The sequence below is a fragment of the Bombina bombina genome, chromosome 1 (genome assembly GCF_027579735.1).
Source record: "Bombina bombina isolate aBomBom1 chromosome 1, aBomBom1.pri, whole genome shotgun sequence".
NCBI lineage: Eukaryota > Metazoa > Chordata > Amphibia > Anura > Bombinatoridae > Bombina > Bombina bombina.
This window is the reverse complement of record NC_069499.1, coordinates 1,126,349,440-1,126,369,674: the sequence shown is the minus strand read 5'-3', so window position 1 is coordinate 1,126,369,674 and position 20,235 is coordinate 1,126,349,440. Positions and strand designations below refer to the sequence as shown.

Genomic DNA, 20,235 nt, shown 5'->3' with positions numbered 1-20,235 from the left:
ACTGAAGCAGAGAAGCGGGTCACATGACATTCCGATGAGAAAACGCACAGTCAGTATTCAGGCGCACGTTTCTTCCTCTGCAAGGATTTCACAGTCCGTCCTTCCCGCCATTCTTTAATGGCGGACATATGAAAAGTTATCAGCCCATCTACTATTAGGGTGGCCAAACGCAACCTTAATGATATGATACACAGCTTCTACTGTGCAAAGTTACATGCGTGGGAGAATGTAGACCCCTAAATGTAATTACAATAAACATCCTGTCCTGACAATACATAGAAATGCCCACAGACAGTTTCCACTCTTACAGCTCAGAGCAACTGCTCTAAAGTGAAATAGCCCGCTCCTCAGCAGGGCAGCAAATATCTAGCTTTCATACTGGGACAGAAAGCGTTAACACCAAAAGCAGCTTGTATAGCATAAAACAGACATCCCACCAAAGTAACAGGTAGAATATTAGCCCAAACAGGGGAATAAACCCTAGTCTGAAGTCACATAAAAGCGCCTGCTCCCTGCCAGAAGATATCCTGTATAAAGGATATACAAGTCCCCTTAAATTGCAGTGAAAACCTCTGAAGTGCCCATCTCCCAACCTAGAAGACAAAAAGGCATTAACATGCAATCTAGCTGTCAGGCAGAACGACAGCTTACACGTTATGAGAGGACACATACTCCTCACAGAGACCTGTAGAAAGAGAAAGAACAGAGTAAACCTACTCTGGCTTTCTATACTAAAGCAGCAAAAATGTTAGGAAAACGCAGTAAGGCCCACCTCACAAGTTCCTAACTGTTTTAAAGCCACCACTATCTTACTGAAGAGATTAACGTGGACTACGGCTAGACCCAAAAAATCTTGCTTGTAGCAAAAGAAATCCAATTTTCTTCAGACACCAGAACTTCACCTCCTCCATTAACAAAGGCAAAGAGAATGACTTGGGATTGTGGGAAGGGGAGTGATACTTAAAGGGACAGTCAACACCAGAATTGTTGTTGTTTTAAAAGATAGATAATCCCTTAATAACCCATTGCCCAGTTTTGCATAACCAACACAGTTATAATAATACACGTTTTACCTCTGTAATTATCCTGTATCTAAGCATCTGCAGACTGCCCCCTTATTTCAGTTCTTTTGACAGACTTGCATTTTAGCAAATCAGTGCTCACTCCTCACACATGAACTTACGCCCTCTAGTGGTCAAAATGCATTCAGCTTAGAGGCGGCCTTCAATGTCAAAGAAATTAGCATATGAACCTCATAGGTTTAGCTTTCAACTAAGAATACCAAGAGAACAAAGAAAAATTGGTGATAAAAGTAAATTGGAAAGTTGTTTAAAATTACATGCCCTATTTGAATCATGAAAGTTTTTTTGGGACGTGACTGTCCCTTTAACAGCTTTGCTGTGGTGCTCTTTGCCTCCTCCTGCTGGCCAGGAGTGATATTCCCACTAGTAATTGAGGACGTCGTGGACTCTCCATATCTTAGGAAAGAAAAACTTTTTAACAATTCAATCAAATAAAAAATTTTTAGGATTAAACTTTCATAGACATTTTCCTCATAAGCTTCAGCAAGTTCTGATGATGACGATTTCACCTTTTTCTTCCAAATCTGATTAAGACTCCAGCCTAGTCTGATTTTTTTTTAACCCTTTTGGGCTTATTTATGTTTATTAAGTAAATAAATAGTCAGAGTCAAACAGAAATGAGTTTGTTTTAATATAAACGTCTGTGCAGAAGGTAGACAAGAAACTCGAGAAAAAAACCTTCAAAGATAAAACAAACAAAAAAATCCTTTCACATAAAAAACTTTCTTATTTTATTCCAATTTTCTTTTTATTTTTTTTATTTTTTTTTATTTAACCTTGAAAAAAGAACCCTCAAACTGAAAACACTTTTGTTGTTGCTGGTGTGTAAAGGCGTGAAAACAGAGTCCAGTGGGAGGTAAAGAGGAGGGAATTTCACAGCTGTCTAGTGGTTAGAGAAAATGGGGAAATCTGTGTAGCTGGTTGATGAAATGCAAAAATCACAAGACATTACCCCATCAAGTGGTAAAGTAAAAACCCATTGTCTGCCAAGAAGCATAAAACTTGTTGCTTTGCAATTAGCCATAAGATATTCTGGCAGACAAGGAGGTTAAGGTCAGTCCCTTAGTGACCCCTGAATGTTCAAGGAGAAAATAAATTCCCTGATTTCTTTGCTTCAAGGTGGGTTTCACCCACAACATCTTCAGTCTCTCCAATATCTCCTCAATCAGGCTTAGAAAACACTCTGCTACTGAAAGCACGTTGCTATTGCAAATACCTAATTTAGGGCATAAACTGAGCAACCCCTATAATGATATGAGCAACTAGCAGATCTTCTGATTACGCAATTTGTTAATTAATATTGTGTGTGTGTGTGTGTGTGTGTGTACGTGTGCATATGTGCCAATCCATTTAAAGTTTTTGGGTCATCCGATTCGGATTTAGTTATATAAAAATTGCATTTAAAGTTGGTGCAGAAGTTAATACAGCAGAGTGCTTCAGGTGCAGAAATAGGTGTTAATTGGGAGGAGAAAGCTGAAATCTTCCTCACGCCAAGAGGGTTCATAAGTTTTACCTCCTGATTTGAATATTTCCACTCCCCCTCTTCATGTGAGATAATATCTGTCTTTTATATAAAAGTCTTTATCAGTCCATTCTCAATCCAGTGGGAGAGGAGAGAGGGCCATCCAGAGGCACAAAGTTTCATTTGAAGGAGGCAGTGGAGTATAGATGCACACCCACATCTCATCACTTTTCTCTCTTACAGAGACTGTGTTCCAGGGTAGAGGTCTGCACAGTAAGTGGCTGTTATCATAGAGCCCCAAAAGAGAAGAAAGTGAGAGGATGAGGGAGAGAAAGATAGAGAGAGAAAAAGTAGAGCAAAGTGAAAGAGATAAAAGGCATGGGAAATGGAGAAAGTAAGAGAAAAAGGGTAACGGGGAGAAGGCTGTGCGTGAGCTGGTAAGTCTCTGTGCCTTGTTGCCCCAATGCCCACAGGAAAGGGTCAGGGTGAGTGTGTAGAGGGACTACTGTGACTGGAGCTGGGGGAGAGGCTAGGACTGCAACTCCCAGGAGGAACAGGAGTGGGTGGTGGCAGGCTAGGGGTTGCTTCTCCTAATGTGTCCAGCCCCTCTGAGTTTTCCAGCATCTCCTGGATGAGGGGTGGCATGGACCCTGGAATCTCCATCTTCAGGGTAATCACTCGTTCTGCGCCTGCAAAACACAGAGGAACTAATAAATATATGGTCAGCTTTGCCAACATGTGACTTAGCTCAGGTGGCTATGAGCATCTATCTACCTTTATATATATATATATATATAGGCTTGCCTTTAAGTCATACTATAAATATATAATCAGTTTTGCAAGTCATAGCATTCCCTATGCTTACCCTTGGCACTAATACTGCGCAAATCTGTGATCTTCATCAGCATTTTGGGGAACATGTGGGGTTTCTTGGGTCGCCTTCTTCTGACGTAAACCTTCAGTGCTTCCAGCAGAGGCTCTTGTAGCTTGTCAACTTTATCTGGCTGTTCTAAGTCCTGTCGGTCTGGAAATAAAATGTTAAATGTCATTATACATAACAGAACTGACATACAAACATATTTTTGTAATACACCCATGCTGCTCCTCCGACATTGGTTCATAAAACTATAGTTTTATTGTGTGGCTGCCCACTTCAAAAGTATTTTTTTGTGTGTGAGCTATTTGAACTGTTCTCCAATCAGTGCTCTAGCCATATGGCAAAAAATTGTAGCTAAAGTGCTGATAGAACAGTACAAACTATTAGCCCACCAAAAAAGATTACTTTTGAAGTGGGCAGCCAGAGCGTGGAGTAATAGAATTTCAGCGCTACATTAAAAACTAAGTTATAGCGTATCCTTATTACAACTAATAAATTAAACTCCAGCTAAAATATCACTAACATTACTGATCTGGTTATATAAAGGGGAAATAAAATTAAAATTTGAAATAAAATTAAAATGATCTACAGTTGAGTTCAGGTGGTTCATGAACGTACCAGTTTTCAAACAAAAAAATCTGTAAATTCTAGTACATCTGATGTCTTTAAAGGGACACGACAAGCCAAGTTTTCCTTTTATGGTTGAGATAGAGCATACAATTTTAAGAAAGCTACAAATTTCCTTCTATTATCAAATTTAAGCTGTTTTTAGAGACCAAAGTAAACTTGATAATATAAGTAAACTGGAAATATTCTTAAAATTGTATGTTCTATATAATTCATGAAAGAAAACAATTGGAGTTTCATGCCCTTTTAAGGTCTGGCATTTAACTGTCTCTAATTGGCCTTAAAGGGACATTATACACTAGATTTTTCTTTGCATAAATGTTTTGTAGATGATCCATTTATATAGCTCATAAAAGTTTTGCTTATTGTTAAATTATGCTGATTTTCAGACTCCTAACCAAGCCCCAACATTTTAGGAGAATACTGATGTATACCTACTCCAGCTTGTTCCTGTGTGTGTAAATAGTCTTTTAATATGTAGAGGAAGGGGGAGGGGATTGTCTGCTTTCACTGGGTGTTCCAGTCAACCTAATCAAAAGTGCTAAACTGGGAGCTTCTAAGTACGTTTTTAAACGGTTTTATACTGGATTTTTAGATCAGTATCTATGCATATTATTCTTTATAGTAGTGTTTATTACATGCCGTTATATGAAAATTGGTGCATACTGTCCCTTTAACAGAGAAAGAAACCTAAGTTACAACATGGCAGCAACCCATTGTTTTATAGACACTAAAAGTTTACACTTATTTTGTCAATATTTAAACAACTAATGAAACTACACCTACATGTTATTCTCCGGCTAATCTTCTCTTTAAATGCATCATTCTACCTAGCATTTATTTAGGGCCAGATTACAAGTTGAGCCCAAAATATTGCTTTCGTGAAAGTGATATTTTGCGCTCAACTGAGTAATACCAGCCTATGGAGCCTATGAAAGCGCACTCGTGAGTGCAAAGCGTCCGTGCAATGTGAATGTGAGGTCGCATTCGCATTGCACCTAACTTGTAATACCAGCGCACATTCTTGTGCGCTGGTATTTCTCAGTTGAGTGCAAATATCGCTTTCGCGGAAGCAATATTTTGTGCTCCATATAATATTAATTATCTAGTCCATAGTGTTTTCTTAAATAATAATGCAGTAATATTCCCTGTACTCTTACCTCCACAGATGAGGCAAATAGCACTGAGTAGGCCAGTTTCTGCATCATCCATTTCAAGCGGAAGCAGCTGACCCGCAAAAGCGAACACAAGATCGGTGAGTGGCCCAAAACCAGCATTGTGCATCTGTGTGCGGTTTAGGGTAAGCCCATCTGAGAATGTCATGGTGTCCTGGTCAGGCGTATAACGTGTGCAAATTCGCAGCATCTGGTAGAAACACAAAAAGGTTTTAGACAATAGGAAGCAAGAAGAGTTGAGCACAAATAAGTATCTTTGATAATTCAAGTATAAATTTAAATAGCTTTAACTTGTTTTATGGAAAAATATGTTTATGGAAGAATAACATGTTTAATGACTTTAACATTCATAGCTTATTCGTTTTTATTTAAATGTCCTTTTTACTGAAGCTTTGAAATCTGCTGTCTTGGGAATTATTTTCATTTATGATAATGTTATTATTTATTTGTACTGCTGTCTTTAACTCCATCATCAATTAGTAAGCTATCTTTCATATTTATAATCATATCTACCTATTCTATCAACAAACGTGTCCAGATTCAAGTAGAAACGGTTAATAACAAGTGTAGTTTCTCCCTATGACAGGGTAGTAAGATTTTTCTGTGTTAAACTTAAAGGGACAGTCTACTCCAAAATTTTCATTGTTTAAAAAGATAAATAACTTTATTACTCATTCCCCAGTTTTATACAGCCAACATGGTTACATTAATATATGTTTAACCTCTGTGATTACCTTGTATCTAAGCCTCTTCTGACAGCCCCCTGATCACATGGCTATTTATTATCTATTGACTTGCATTTTAGCCAATTAGTGCAGTGTCATTCACAACTCCACTGGAGAGAGCACAATGTTATCCTTATGGCTCACATAAATTAGCAGTCTCTTGTTGTGAAAAGCAAATAAAAAAGCATGTGATAAGAGGCTGTCTGTAGTGGCTTAGAAACAGGCTGAAATGTAGAGGTTATAAAGTATATTAATATAACAATGTCGGTTGTGCAAAGCTGGGGAACGGGTAGTAAAGGTGTTGTCTATCTTTTTAAACATAAACAATTTCAATGTTGACTGTCCCTTTAAGTGCTCTTTTTTTACCATTACATTCAACAAGCCAGCCTATCAGCCTGTATGCATGTCACACATGCTGTACGTAATCTGTAGGCTGTTTATTTGTGTGGAGTATATCTTTGCCTCTATAGCCAGTCAGGGCAAATGTCCACGTGCTGTTGTGCTCATCTCAGTCACTAACAAAAAAACAAAACTATCTGCAAGTGCCTGTGAGAGATCAATGATTTTAAAGGGACATGAAACCCAAAATTTTCTTTCATGATTCAGATAGAGCATGCAATTTTAAACAACTTTCCAATTTAGGTTTATTATAAACTTTGCTTCATACTCTTGTTATCCTTTGCTGAAGGAGCAGCAGTACACTACTGGGAGCTAATTGAACATATCTGGTGAGTCAATGACAACTGTTATGTATGTGCAGCCACCAATCACCAGCTAGCTCCCAGTAGTGTATGATATGTACATATTTTTTGTCAACAAAGAATACAAATAGAACAAAGTAAATTTGAAAATAGAGGTGAATTTAAAAGTTTCTTAAAATTACATGCACTGTTCGATTAATGCAAGTTTTTAATGTTGGCTTTCCTATCCCATGAATTCAGCGTGGCACCTTTGGCGTCCAGCTCAAGGAGCACTCAACGACGGGAGGAAGCCAGATTCGTCATCCATATGCTAAAGAAAGCAGGATATGCAGGTGGAGGATCAATGTTATGTTTACTATAACGCAAAGGTAAGTATTTTTAAAAATAAATTAAAAGTGTCTTTGTAAACCTTAATGAATTAAAGTGTCCCTGTTTTTAAGATTTTTTTTTTTTATACTGGATTTTAATTCATTAAAGCTTACAATCACTTTAAGTATTTTCCTGAGGTGCTGATTCTACAACCTCTTATTCTTTATTTTAGTCAGTGTGCCAACAAAGATAAGCACACTATTTCCAGTGTGGAGCCTAACATTCTCATATAAGAACACCCATGATTTTAAAACTGAGCTAACTTGCTAATAATTTATTGTATTTACTGGTTTGAAGGTTTTTCAGAATTCTATTGAATAAGGTGGAGTATTATAATTTATTTGCATAGTGCCACAACATTCTGTAGCGCTGGAGTATTTGTATAGAGCTTTCCATTTATTACAATTTACAGTATCTCACAAAACACCCCTCACATTTTTGCAAATATTTTATTATATATTTTCATGTAACAACACTAAAGAAATGACACTTTGCTACAATGTAAAGTAGTGAGTGTACAGTCTGTATAACAGTGTAAATTTGCTGTCCCCTCAAAATAACTCAACACACAGTCATTAATGTCTAATGGAGAAAAGACACAATTCTAGGAATCCTGACCCTACTTCAAGAGAAGCCTTTAGATTCACACCAATATAGGTATTTACGCCATACCTTATGGTAAATTTTACGTGTAACAGGCTTGCGAGCCTGAAGCATGGTATCAATGACTGACTCAGAAAAACCACACTTGGCCAGAACTAAGCATTCAATCTCCATGAAGTCAACTTCAGAGAAACGAGATTTGGATAATGGAAAGGACCCCGAGTTAGAAGGTCCTTCCTCAGAGGTAACCTCCAAGGAGGAAGAGAAGACTTCTTCACTAGGTCTGCAAACCAGATCCTGTGAGGCCATGCAGGAGCTTTTAGAATTACAGATGCTCTCTCCTGCTTGATACGAGCAATGACTCGTAGAAGGAGAGCAAACGGAGGAAACAGGTAAGCTAGACCGAGATCCCAAGGAAACGCCAGAGCATCTATCAGGACGGCCTGAGGATCTCTTGACCTTGAACCGTAACTTGGAATCTTGGAGTTCTGACGAGACGCCATCAGATCCAACTCCTGCTCCCCCCACATGAGGGTTAACCTGGAGAACACCTCCGGATGGAGAGCCCACTTCCCGGGATAAAAGGTCTGTCTGCTCAGAAAATCCGCCTCCCACTTGTCCACTCTGGAATGTAGATGGCAGAGAGGAGACAACTGAGTCTCTGCCCACTGAATAATCCGAGTCACCTCCTTCATGGCAAAGGAACTTCGAGTTCCTTCCTGGTGATTGATGTAGGCCACTGAGGTGATGTTGTCCGACTGGAATCTGATAAACCGGGCTAAAGACAACTGAGGCCAGGTCACTAGAGAGCATTGAAGATCGCTCTCAACTCCAAGATATTTTTTGGAAGAGAAGACGCCTCTCGAGTCCATAGGCCCTGAGCCTTTAGCAAGTCCCATACTGCTCCCCAGCCTAGCAGGCTGGCGTCCGTGGTCACAATCACCCAGGAGGGTCTCTGGAAGCATGTTCCCTCAGACAGATGATCCTGAGAAATCCACCACAAAAGAGAGTCTATTGTCAACTGGTCCAGATTTATTCTCTGGGACAGATCTGAATGGTTTCCGTTCTATTGTCTGAGCATGCATAGTTGTAGAGCTTTCAAATGGAACCGAGCAAAAGAAACAATGTCCATGGAGGTGACCATCAGACCGACCAATTACCTCCATGCATTGAGCTACTGACGGCTGGACAGTAGAGTGAGGAAAGAAGAGATATTTTTTTTGCTTTTCTGACCTCCGTCAGAAAGATCTTCATAGATAGGGAATCTATGATGGTCCCTAAGAAAACCACCCTTGTAGCTGGAACAAGGGAACTCTTTTCTAGATTCACTTTCCATCTGTGGAAACAAAGAAAAGACAACAAGATCTTTGTATGAGATTTTGCTAGTTGAAAAGATGGTGCCTGAACCAAGATGTTGTCTAGATAGGTCGCCACCGCGATTCCCTGAGACCTGACAACTGCCCAAAAAAAAAAAAAACTCTGAACTTTTTAAAAAATTCTGGGAGCTGTGGCAAAGCCAAATGGAAGAGCTACAAACAGAAAGTGCTTGTCCAGGAAAGTGAATCTCAGGAATTTGTGATGATTCCTGTGGATGGGAACATGAAGATACGCGTCCTTCTGGTCTATGGTCGTCATGAACTGGACTAAAGAAAGAATGGAACGAATGGTAACCATTTTGAAGGACGAAACCCTGAGAAATTTGTTGACACTTCAGGTCTTAAATGTGTCGAAAAGTTCCCTCTTTTTTGGGAACCACAAACATATTTGAATAAAATCCTAGACAATGTTCCCTTAGAGGAACTGGAACAATCATTCCCAGGGAGAAAAGGTCCTGAATGCAGTTTAAGAATGCCTATCTTTTTTCCTGATCTGCAGATAACCTTGAGAGGTGGAATCTGCCCCTGGGAGGACAAGTTTTGAAATCTATTTTGTAACCTTGAGATACTATGTCCACAGCCCAAGGGTCTGAGACATCGCATATCCAAGCTTGTTGAAACAAGAAAAGTCTGCCCCCCACCTGGTCCAGTACTGGACCGAGAGCGGACCCTTCATGCTGACTTAATCTCAGATGAGGGCTTCTTTGATTGTTTCCCCTTATTCCAAGTCTGATTGGGTCTCCAAGAGGACTTGGATTGCTCCGGCTTGGAAGAGGAAGACTTCTGACTTTTGAAGTTACAAAAGGAACGAAAATTAGCATTTTGACGCCCTTTTGATCTATTCTTCTTGCCTTGTGGTAGAAAGGATCCCTTTCCCCCTGTAATTCCAGAAATTATTTCTGCCAGACTAGGACCAAACAGGGTCTTACCCTAGTAAGGTAGTGACAAGAGTTTGGACTTGGAGGTAACATCAGCTGACCAAGATTTCAGCCGCAAAGCCCTATGGGCTAGAACAGTGAAGCCAGACAACTTGGCTTCCAGTCTAATGACTTACAAGTTAGCATCAGAAATAACAGAATTTATGCTTACCTGATAAATTACTTTCTCCAACGGTGTGTCCGGTCCACAGCGTCATCCATAACTTGTGGGAATATTCTCTTCCCCAACAGGAAATGGCAAAGAGCACAGCAAAAGCTGTCCATATAGTCCCTCCTAGGCTCCGCCCACCCCAGTCATTCGACCGACGGACAGGAGAAAAAAACAGGAGAAACTATAGGGTGCCGTGGTGACTGTAGTTAGAGAAAGAAATTCATCAAACCTGATTAAAAAACCAGGGCGGGCCATGGACCGGACACACCGTTGGAGAAAGTAATTTATCAGGTAAGCATAAATTCTGTTTTCTCCAACATTGGTGTGTCCGGTCCACGGCGTCATCCATAACTTGTGGGAACCAATACCAAAGCTTTAGGACACGGATGAAGGGAGGGAGCCAATCAGGTTGCCTAAACGGAAGGCACCACGGCTTGCAAAACCTTTCTCCCAAAAATAGCCTCCGAAGAAGCAAAAGTATCAAATTTGTAGAATTTGGCAAAAGTGTGCAGGGAAGACCAAGTCGCTGGCTTACATATCTGATCAACACAAGCCTCGTTCTTGAAGGCCCATGTGGAAGCCACAGCCCTAGTAGAGTGAGCTGTGATGCGTTCAGGAGGCTGCCGTCCGGCAGTCTCGTAAGCCAATCGGATGATGCTTTTCAGCCAAAAGGAAAGAGAGGTAGCAGTAGCTTTTTGACCTCTCCTCTTGCCAGAATAAACGACAAACAGAGAAGACGTTTGTCTGAAATCCTTTGTTGCTTCTAAATAGAACTTTAAAGCACGAACTACATCTAGATTGTGTAACAATTCGGACACAAAGAAGGCACAACTATTTCCTGGTTAATATTCTTGTTGGAAACAACCTTTGGAAGGAAACCAGGTTAAGTATGCAAAACAACCTTATCTGAATGGAACACCAGATAGGGCGGGTTACACTGCAAAGCAGATAACTCAGAAACTCTTCTAGCGGAAGAAATAGCAACCAAAAACAGAACTTTCCAAGATAACATCTTGATATCTATGGAATGTAGAGGTTCAAACGGAACCCCTTGAAGAACTGAAAGAACTAAATTCAGACTCCAGGGAGGAGTCAAAGGTCTGTAAACAGGCTTGATCCTGACCAAAGCCTGAACAAAAGCTTGAACATCAGGCACAGCTGCCAGTCGTTTGTGTAATAAGACAGATAAAGCAGAAATATGTCCCTTTAGAGAACTCGCTGATAATCCCTTATCCAAACCTTCTTGGAGAAAGGAAAGGATCCTAGGAATTTTGATCTTACTCCATGAGAATCCCTTGGATTCACACCAACAGATATATCTTTTCCATATTTTATGGTAAATCTTCCTAGTTACAGGTTTTCTGGCTTGTATCAGAGTATCTATTACAGAATCCGAAAACCCACGCTTAGATAAAATCAAGCGTTCAATTTCCAAGCCGTTAGCTGAAGGGAAACTAGATTTGGATGTTCGAATGGACCTTGTACTAGAAGATCCTGTCTCAAAGGTAGCTTCCATGGTGGAGCCGATGACATATTCACCAGGTCTGCATACCAAGTCCTGCGTGGCCACGCAGGAGCTATCAAGATCACCGAGGCCCTCTCCTGCTTGATCCTGGCTACCAGCCTGGGAATGAGAGGAAAAGGTGGAAACACATAAGCTAGGTTGAAGGTCCAAGGCGCAACTAATGCATCCACTAGAGTCGCCTTGGGATCCCTGGATCTGGACCCGTAGCAAGGAACCTTGAAGTTCTGACGAGACACCATCAGGTCCATGTCTGGAATGCCCCATAATTGAGTCAACTGGGCAAAGATCTCCGGGTGGAGTTCCCACTCCCCCGGATGGAATGTCTGACGACTCAGATAATCCGCCTCCCAGTTTTCCACTCCTGGGATGTGGATCGCAGATAGGTGGCAGGAGTGATCCTCCGCCCATTTTATGATTTTGGTCACTTCTCTCATCGCCAGGAAACTCCTTGTTCCCCCCTGATGATTGATGTAAGCAACAGTCGTCATGTTGTCTGATTGGAATCTTATGAATCTGGCCTTTGCTAGTTGAGGCCAAGCCCTGAGAGCATTGAATATCGCTCTCAGTTCCAGAATGTTTATCGGGAGAAGAGACTCTTCCCGAGACCATAGCCCCTGAGCTTTCAGGGAGTTCCAGACCGCGCCCCAGCCCACTAGACTGGCGTCGGTCGTGACGATGACCCACTCTGGTCTGCGGAAACTCATTCCCTTGGACAGGTGGTCCTGGGTTAGCCACCAACGGAGTGAGTCTCTGGTCTTCTGATCTACTTGAATCACTGGAGACAAGTCTGTATAGTCCCCATTCCACTGTTTCAGCATGCACAGTTGTAATGGTCTTAGATGAATTCGCGCAAAAGGAACTATGTCCATTGCTGCAACCATCAACCCTACTACTTCCATGCACTGAGCTATGGAAGGACGTGGAACAGAATGAAGAACTTGACAAGCGCTTAGAAGTTTTGACTTTCTGACATCTGTCAGGAAAATCTTCATTTCTAAAGAATCTATTATTGTCCCCAAGAAAGGAACTCTTGTCGACGGAGACAGGGAACTTTTTTCTATGTTCACTTTCCATCCGTGAGATCTGAGAAAGGCCAGAACGATGTCTGTGTGAGCCTTTGCCTTTGAAAGAGACGACGCTTGTATCAGAATGTCGTCCAAGTAAGGTGCCACTGCAATGCCCCTTGGTCTTAGAACCGCTAGAAGGGACCCGAGTACCTTTGTGAAAATCCTTGGAGCAGTGGCTAGCCCGAATGGGAGAGCCACAAACTGGTAATGTTTGTCCAGAAAGGCGAACCTTAGGAACTGATGATGAACTTTGTGGATAGGAATATGTAGATACGCATCCTTTAGATCCACGGTAGTCATAAATTGACCCTCCTGGATTGTAGGTAAAATCGTTCGAATGGTTTCCATTTTGAACGATGGCACTCTGAGAAATTTGTTTAGGATCTTTAAATCCAGAATTGGTCTGAAAGTTCCCTCTTTTTTGGGAACTACAAACAGATTTGAGTAAAACCCCATTCCTTGTTCCACGGTTGGAACTGGGTGTATCACTCCCATTTTTAACATGTCTTCTACACAATGTAAGAATGCCTGTCTCTTTACTTGGTTTGAAGATAAGTGAGACATGTGGAACCTTCCCCTTGGGGGTAGTTCCTTGAATTCCAGAAGATAACCCTGAGAAACTATTTCTAGTGCCCAGGGATCCTGAACATCTCTTGCCCAAGCCTGAGCGAAGAGAGAGAATCTGCCCCCTACTAGATCCGGTCCCGGATCGGGGGCTACTCCTTCATGCTGTTTTGTTAGCAGCAGCAGCAGGTTTCTTGGCCTGCTAACCCTTGTTCCAGCCTTGCATCGGTTTCCAAGCTGGTTTGGTTTGCGAAGCATTACCCTCTTGTCTAGAGGCTGCAGAGTTGGAGGCCGGTCCGTTCCTGAAATTGCGAAAGGAACGAAAATTAGACTTATTCTTGGCTTTGAAAGGCCTATCTTGTGGGAGGGCGTGGCCCTTTCCCCCAGTGATGTCTGAGATAATCTCTTTCAATTCTGGCCCAAAAAGAGTTTTACCCTTGAAGGGGATATTAAGCAATTGTGTCTTGGAAGATACATCCGCTGACCAAGACTTTAGCCAGAGCGCTCTGCGCGCCACAATTGCAAACCCAGAATTTTTCGCCGCTAATCTAGCTAACTGCAAAGCGGCATCTAAAATAAAGGAATTAGCTAACTTATGTGCGTGAACTCTGTCCATAACCTCCTCATACGGAGTCTCTCTACTGAGCGACTTTTCTAGTTCCTCGAACCAGAACCACGCTGCTGTAGTGACAGGAATAATGCACGAAATAGGTTGCAGGAGGTAACCTTGCTGTACAAAAATCTTTTTAAGCAAACCCTCCAATTTTTTATCCATAGGATCTTTGAAAGCACAATTATCCTCAATAGGAATAGTAGTGCGCTTGGCTAGTGTAGAAACTGCCCCCTCGACCTTAGGGACTGTCTGCCATAAGTCCTTTCTGGGGTCGACCATAGGAAATAATTTCTTAAATATAGGAGGGGGAACAAAAGGTATGCCGGGCTTCTCCCACTCCTTATTCACTATGTCCGCCACCCGCTTGGGTATAGGAAAAGCGTCGGGGTGCACCGGAACCTCTAGGAACTTGTCCATCTTGCACAATTTTTCTGGAATGACCAGGTTGTCACAATCATCCAGTAGATAACACCTCCTTAAGCAGTGCGCGGAGATGCTCTAATTTAAATTTAAATGTCACAACATCAGGTTCTGCCTGTTGAGAAATTCTACCTGAATCTGAAATTTCCCCATCTGACAAAACCTCCCTCATGGCCCCTTCAGATTGGTGTGAGGGTATGTCAGAGCAATTATCATCAGCGCCCTCCTGCTCTACAGTGTTTAAAACAGAGCAATCGCGCTTTCTCTGAAATGCAGGCATTTTGGATAAAATATTTGCTATGGAGTTATCCATTACTGCCGTCAATTGTTGCATAGTAACAAGCATTGGCGCGCTAGAAGTACTAGGGGTCTCCTGCGTGGGCAAAACTGGTGTAGACACAGAAGGAGATGATGTAGAACTATGTCTACTCCCTTCATCTGATGAATCATCTTGGGCAACTTTACTATCTGTGGCAGTACTGTCCTTACTTTGTTTGGACGCTATGGCACAATTATCACACAATTTTGAAGGGGGAGACACATTGGCTTCCATACATACAGAACATAGCTTATCTGAAGGTACAGACATGTTAAACAGGCTTAAACTTGTCAATAAAGTACAAAAACCGTTTTTAAACAAAACCGTTACTGTCTCTTTAAATTTTAAACAGGGCACACTTTATTACTGAATATGTGAAAAACTATGAAGGAATTGTTCAAATTTAACCAAATTTTCACCACAGTGTCTTAAAGCATTCAAAGCATTGCACCCCAAATTTGAGACCTTTAACCCTTAAAATGAAGAAACCGGAGCCGGTTACAGTTTTAACCCCTCTACAGTCCCAGCTACAGCCTTTGCTGCGACTTTACCAAACCCAGGGGGTATACGATACCAAATGAAGCCTTCTAGGAACCTTTTCAACTACTTTCAGACCCACACACATGCAGCTGCATGTCCTGCTCTCAAAAGTAACTGCGCAGTAATGGTGCGAAAATGAGGCTCAGCCTACTACAGGGAAGGCCCTTCCTGACTGGAAAGGTGTCTAAACCAGCGCCTGACGTTAAAAAACATTCCCCAAAGTTTATAAGTGTGAATATCAACATCAAGCTGTATAAAATGCCCAAATAAAGCAATCGATCTTGCCCATAAAAGTGTCTACCAGTTTTATAGCCCATATTAAGCCCTTTATTCTGTTTGAGACTAAGAAAATGGCTTACCGGTCCCCATGAGGGGAAATGACAGCCTTCCAGCATTACACAGTCTTGTTAGAAAAATGGCTAGTCATACCTTAAGCAGAAAAGTCTGCTAACTGTTTCCCCCAACTGAAGTTATTTCATCTCAACAGTCCTATGTGGAAACAGCAAACGATTTTAGTTACTGCTGCTAAAATCATATTCCTCTCACAAACAGAACTCTTCATCTTTTTCTGTTTCAGAGTAAATAGTACATACCAGCACTATTTTAAAATAACAAACTCTTGATAGTAGAATAAAAAACTACAACTAAACACCACATACTCTTCACCATCTCCGTGGAGATGTTGCCTGTGCAACGGCAAAGAGAATGACTGGGGTGGGCGGAGCCTAGGAGGGACTATATGGACAGCTTTTGCTGTGCTCTTTGCCATTTCCTGTTGTGGAAGAGAATATTCCCACAAGTTATGGATGACGCTGTGGACCGGACACACCAATGTTGGAGAAAAAGGAATTGGCTAGTTTGAGGGCCTTAATCCTACCTTGGATCTCCTCCAAAGGAGTTTCCTCTAAAATCAACTCGGACAAAGCATTGCACCAATAAGATGCTGCACTTGCCACTGTGGCAATACAGACTGCAGGATGCCATTGTAGACCCTGATGAACATACATTTTCTTTAAATAAGCCTCCAGTTTTTTGTACATGGGATCCTTAAAGTAACAGCTGTCCTCAATAGGAATCATAGTTCTCTGAGCCAAAGTAGAAATAGCCCCTTCTACTTCAGGCACTGTGTGCCATGAACCTTGAATGGAGTCAGAAACATGAAACATCTTTGTAAAAACGGGAGACGGGAAGAAGGGTATCCCTGGCTTATCCCACTCCTGTGCAATGATCTCCGACACACGGTCTGGAACAGGAACACTTCCACAGAGGAAGGAACATCATAGTATTTGTTAAGTTTGCTAGATTTCTTAGGGTTGACAGCGACAGAAGAATTGGAATCGTCCAAAGTAGCCTGTACCTCCTTTAAGAGTACAAGGAGGTGTTCAAGCTTAAATCTGAAGGATACCTCTTCAGAGTCAGTTAAAGGAATTATACTGTCCGAATTTGAGATTTCACCCTCAGAAGCTACCGAGGTATCCTCTTCATCCGACTTAAAATGGAGGTCAACCTTCGCAGCAGTAGAGGCGACAGACACCTTACTATCAGAAAAAATATTTAGATTTCCTCTTGCGCTTCCCCAACATGGGAAAAGCAGATAAAGCCGCAGAAGATATCTGTGCAGCAAAATCTACAAGCAAATATACGCCTCCAGGAGGCTGAGAGGAACCGCAGGGCACTGTATGTGACACCAATGAGGCTTGGGACTGTTGAGGAGAAAGCAGCGGCATAACTTGAACAGCATTATCCTGGGAGACAATAGGCTCAGAGGGCAATAATTTATCTTTACATTCTAGCGTTCTAGCTAAACGTGTAGCACAAAATTGCATAGGCAAAACAATTTGGGCCTATAGACATAATAGACATTTATGAAAAGAAACAGCTTCTTGATCCATGTCCATAGCTGCAAAAATAAAAAATACCCCAAAATTAAAAAAAAGTTATTTAAATTTTCAAAATAAAGATTACTGTCACTTTAAGAAGAGACTCTTTATTCTCTCAAGCGTTAGCAAATCCTATGCATAAAGGATTATCCTGTCCCAATATTCTGCAGGGTTAACGATTTTGCTGAAATGCAAGTTTCCAGCACCTAGAAGACAAAAGCACTTACCTGCAATCTAGCTGTCCAGCAGGAAGACAGCTCACCAGGCGTGAAAGGACACGTACTGATGTTTATATCGGTATCTGTGCATCTTATTCTTTATAGTAGTGTCTATTACATGCAGTTATATGAAAATGAGTGTATACTGTCCCTTTAACAGCTTTGCCGTGGTGCTCTTTGCCTCTTCCTGCTGGCCAGGAGTGAATATCCCACTAGTAATTGAAATGACGTTATGGACTCTCCATGTCTTAGGAAAGAAATAGATTTACATACAGAAATGACTTACATAAAATAATATAATCCAGTTTTTATCACAAGGGCATTATTAGGAAGAAAGCAGGTCACTCCTAAATTCAAATACCCTACCAAGACTTTTCTATAAACCTTTATAGTTACAAACCAATTAGCAACAGCAAAGAAAATATTAAACCTGGCAAAACCATTCCGTCATATATGGGATTCTGCTTTGACTTGTATAGTGTAGACAGTAACCAAATATAACACCAACCACAGAAACTAAGCTAAGATCTGCTGCAGTGCTCAAGCAACAAGTGGCATTTCCACTCCTTGCTTTGCATTAAATGTGCACCATATTAATCAAGAGGAAATTATACAGAGAGAAGTCATGCATCACCGAATCACTAGAAGACACATAAGTGCATCAGGCTTCTGTCATCCAGCACAACCACTAAACTAAGGGGAAGGACAGGTTAGCATTCAATGAACTTGTTGTGTACATATAGGACAGCTCACTGACACAAAGGTGCCACTTGATCCCTCTAGTAGTTCCCCTGTGATGGGTGACACACAGGCTAAACCAGTAGAGAAACTGACAAATCAGGGGTTCTGTGAACACTCTAATAGTAGCAATAAGAAGCCTGAGAATCATATGTGATCCTAAGAGGAGTTATCAATAATTATCAACACATTCATTTAAACTCACAAAACTTCTGAAATGGAAAAGAACTCCACAGCCAAAAAAGGTGAAGCATATTAACCCCTTAATGACCACAGCACTTTTCCATTTTCTGTCCGTTTGGGACCAAGGCTATTTTTACATTTTTGCGGTGTTTGTGTTTAGCTGTAATTTTCCTCTTACTCATTTACTGTACCCACACATATTATATACCGTTTTTCTCGCCATTAAATGGACTTTCTAAAGATACCATTATTTTCATCATATCTTATAATTTACTATAAAAAAAAATGATAAAATATGAGGAAAAATGGAAAAAAACACACTTTTTCTAACTTTGACCCCCAAAATCTGTTACATATCTAAAACCACCAAAAAACACCCGTGCTAAATAGTTTCTAAATTTTGTCCTGAGTTTAGAAATACCCAATGTTTACATGTTCTTTGCTTTTTTTGCAAGTTATAGGGCCATAAATACAAGTAGCACTTTGCTATTTCCAAACCATTTTTCTTCCAAAATTAGCGCTAGTTACATTAGAACACTAATATCTTTCAGGAATCCCTGAATATCCCTTGACATGTATGTATTTTTTTTTAGTAGACATCCCAAAGTATTGATCTAGGCCAATTTTGGTATATTTCATACCACCATTTCACCGCCAAATGCGATCAAATACAAAAAATCGTTCACTTTTTCACAAATTTTTTCACAAACTTTCGGTTTCTCACTGAAATTATTTACAAACAACTTGTGCAATTATGGCATAAATGGTTGTAAATTCTTCTCTGGGATCCCCTTTGTTCAGAAATAGCAGACATATATAGCTTTGGCGTTGCTTTTTGGTAATTAGAAGGCCGCTAAATGCCACTGCGCACCACAAGTGTATTATGCCCAGCAGTTAAGGGGTTAATTAGGGAGCTTTTAGGGAGCTTGTAGGGTTAATTTTAGCTTTAGTGTAGTGTAGTAGACAACCCCAAGTATTGATCTAGGCACATTTTGGTATATTTCATGCCACCATTTCACCGCCAAATGCGATCAAATTAAAAAAAACGTAAAATTTTTCACAATTTTAGATTTCTCACTGAAATCATTTACAAACAGCTTGTGCAATTATGGCACAAATGGTTGTAAATGCTTGTCTGGGATCCCCTTTGTTCAGAAATAGCAGACATATATGACTTTGGTGTTGCTTTCTGGTAATTAGAAGGCCGCTAAATCCTGCTGCGCCTCACACGTGTATTATGGCTAGCAGTGAAGGGGTTAATTAGGGAGTTTGTAGGGAGCTTGCAGGGTTAATTTTAGCTTTAGTGTAGAGATCAGCCTCCCATCTGACACATCCCACCCCCCAAACCCTCCCAAACAGCTCCCTTCCCTCCCCCACCCCACAATTGTCCCCGCCATCTTAAGTACTGGCAGAAAGTCTGCCAGTACTAAAATAAAAGGGTCTTTAAAAAAAAAAAAAAAATTTTTTTTTAGCATACTTACATATGCTACTGTGTAGGATTCCCCCAACCTCCCTGATCCCCCCCAAAACCGCTCTCTAACCCTCCCCTCTACCTTATTGGGGGCCATCTTGGGTACTGGCAGCTGTCTGCCAGTACCCAGTTTGCAATAAAAAGTTTATTTTTTATTTTTCTGTAGTGTAGCTTCCCCAACCCCCCCCCCCCCCAACAGACAAACCCCCACCACCTTGCTGATCGTAAATTTTTTTTGACATTTTTCACATTTTTTATTTTCAGCATTTTCTGTAGTGTAGCGGTTCCCACCCGCTCCCTCCCCGTGCACGCGCCCGCCCCCACCCTCCCGTGCACGCGCGCCAGTGCGCGCCCCCAGCCACCCCCGCCCACGATCCCGCCCCCCTTCACATAACCAGGGCCATCGATGGCCGCCACCCGCCTCCCGGTCCGGCTCCCACCCACCAACGCAGCAAGTCACCGATCTCCGGTGCAGAGAGGGCCACAGAGTGGCTCTCTCTGCACCGGATGGCTTGAAAAGGTTATTGCAGGATGCCTCCATATCGAGGCATCACTGCAATAACCGGAAAGCATCTGGAAGCGAGCAGGATCGCTTCCAGCTGCTTTCCACA

The 20,235-nt window shown here is 41.4% G+C and overlaps 1 protein-coding gene across 3 annotated transcripts in view; it reads right to left on the bottom strand.

Moving 5' to 3' along the window:
* Window positions 1-1,689: 1,689 nt before the first annotated feature.
* The window catches only part of RARA (retinoic acid receptor alpha), a 309,687-nt gene continuing 291,141 nt past the window's right edge, over window positions 1,690-20,235 (bottom strand). For all 3 annotated transcript variants that reach the window (XM_053698369.1, XM_053698378.1, XM_053698387.1), the window contains 3 exons: window positions 5,209-5,413; window positions 3,410-3,568; window positions 1,690-3,233 (listed from right to left, as the gene is read on the bottom strand). In XM_053698369.1, the coding sequence (XP_053554344.1) occupies window positions 3,025-3,233; window positions 3,410-3,568; window positions 5,209-5,413 (573 nt within the window). In that variant the 3' untranslated portion in view covers window positions 1,690-3,024. The remainder of the gene's footprint in view (window positions 3,234-3,409; window positions 3,569-5,208; window positions 5,414-20,235) is intronic.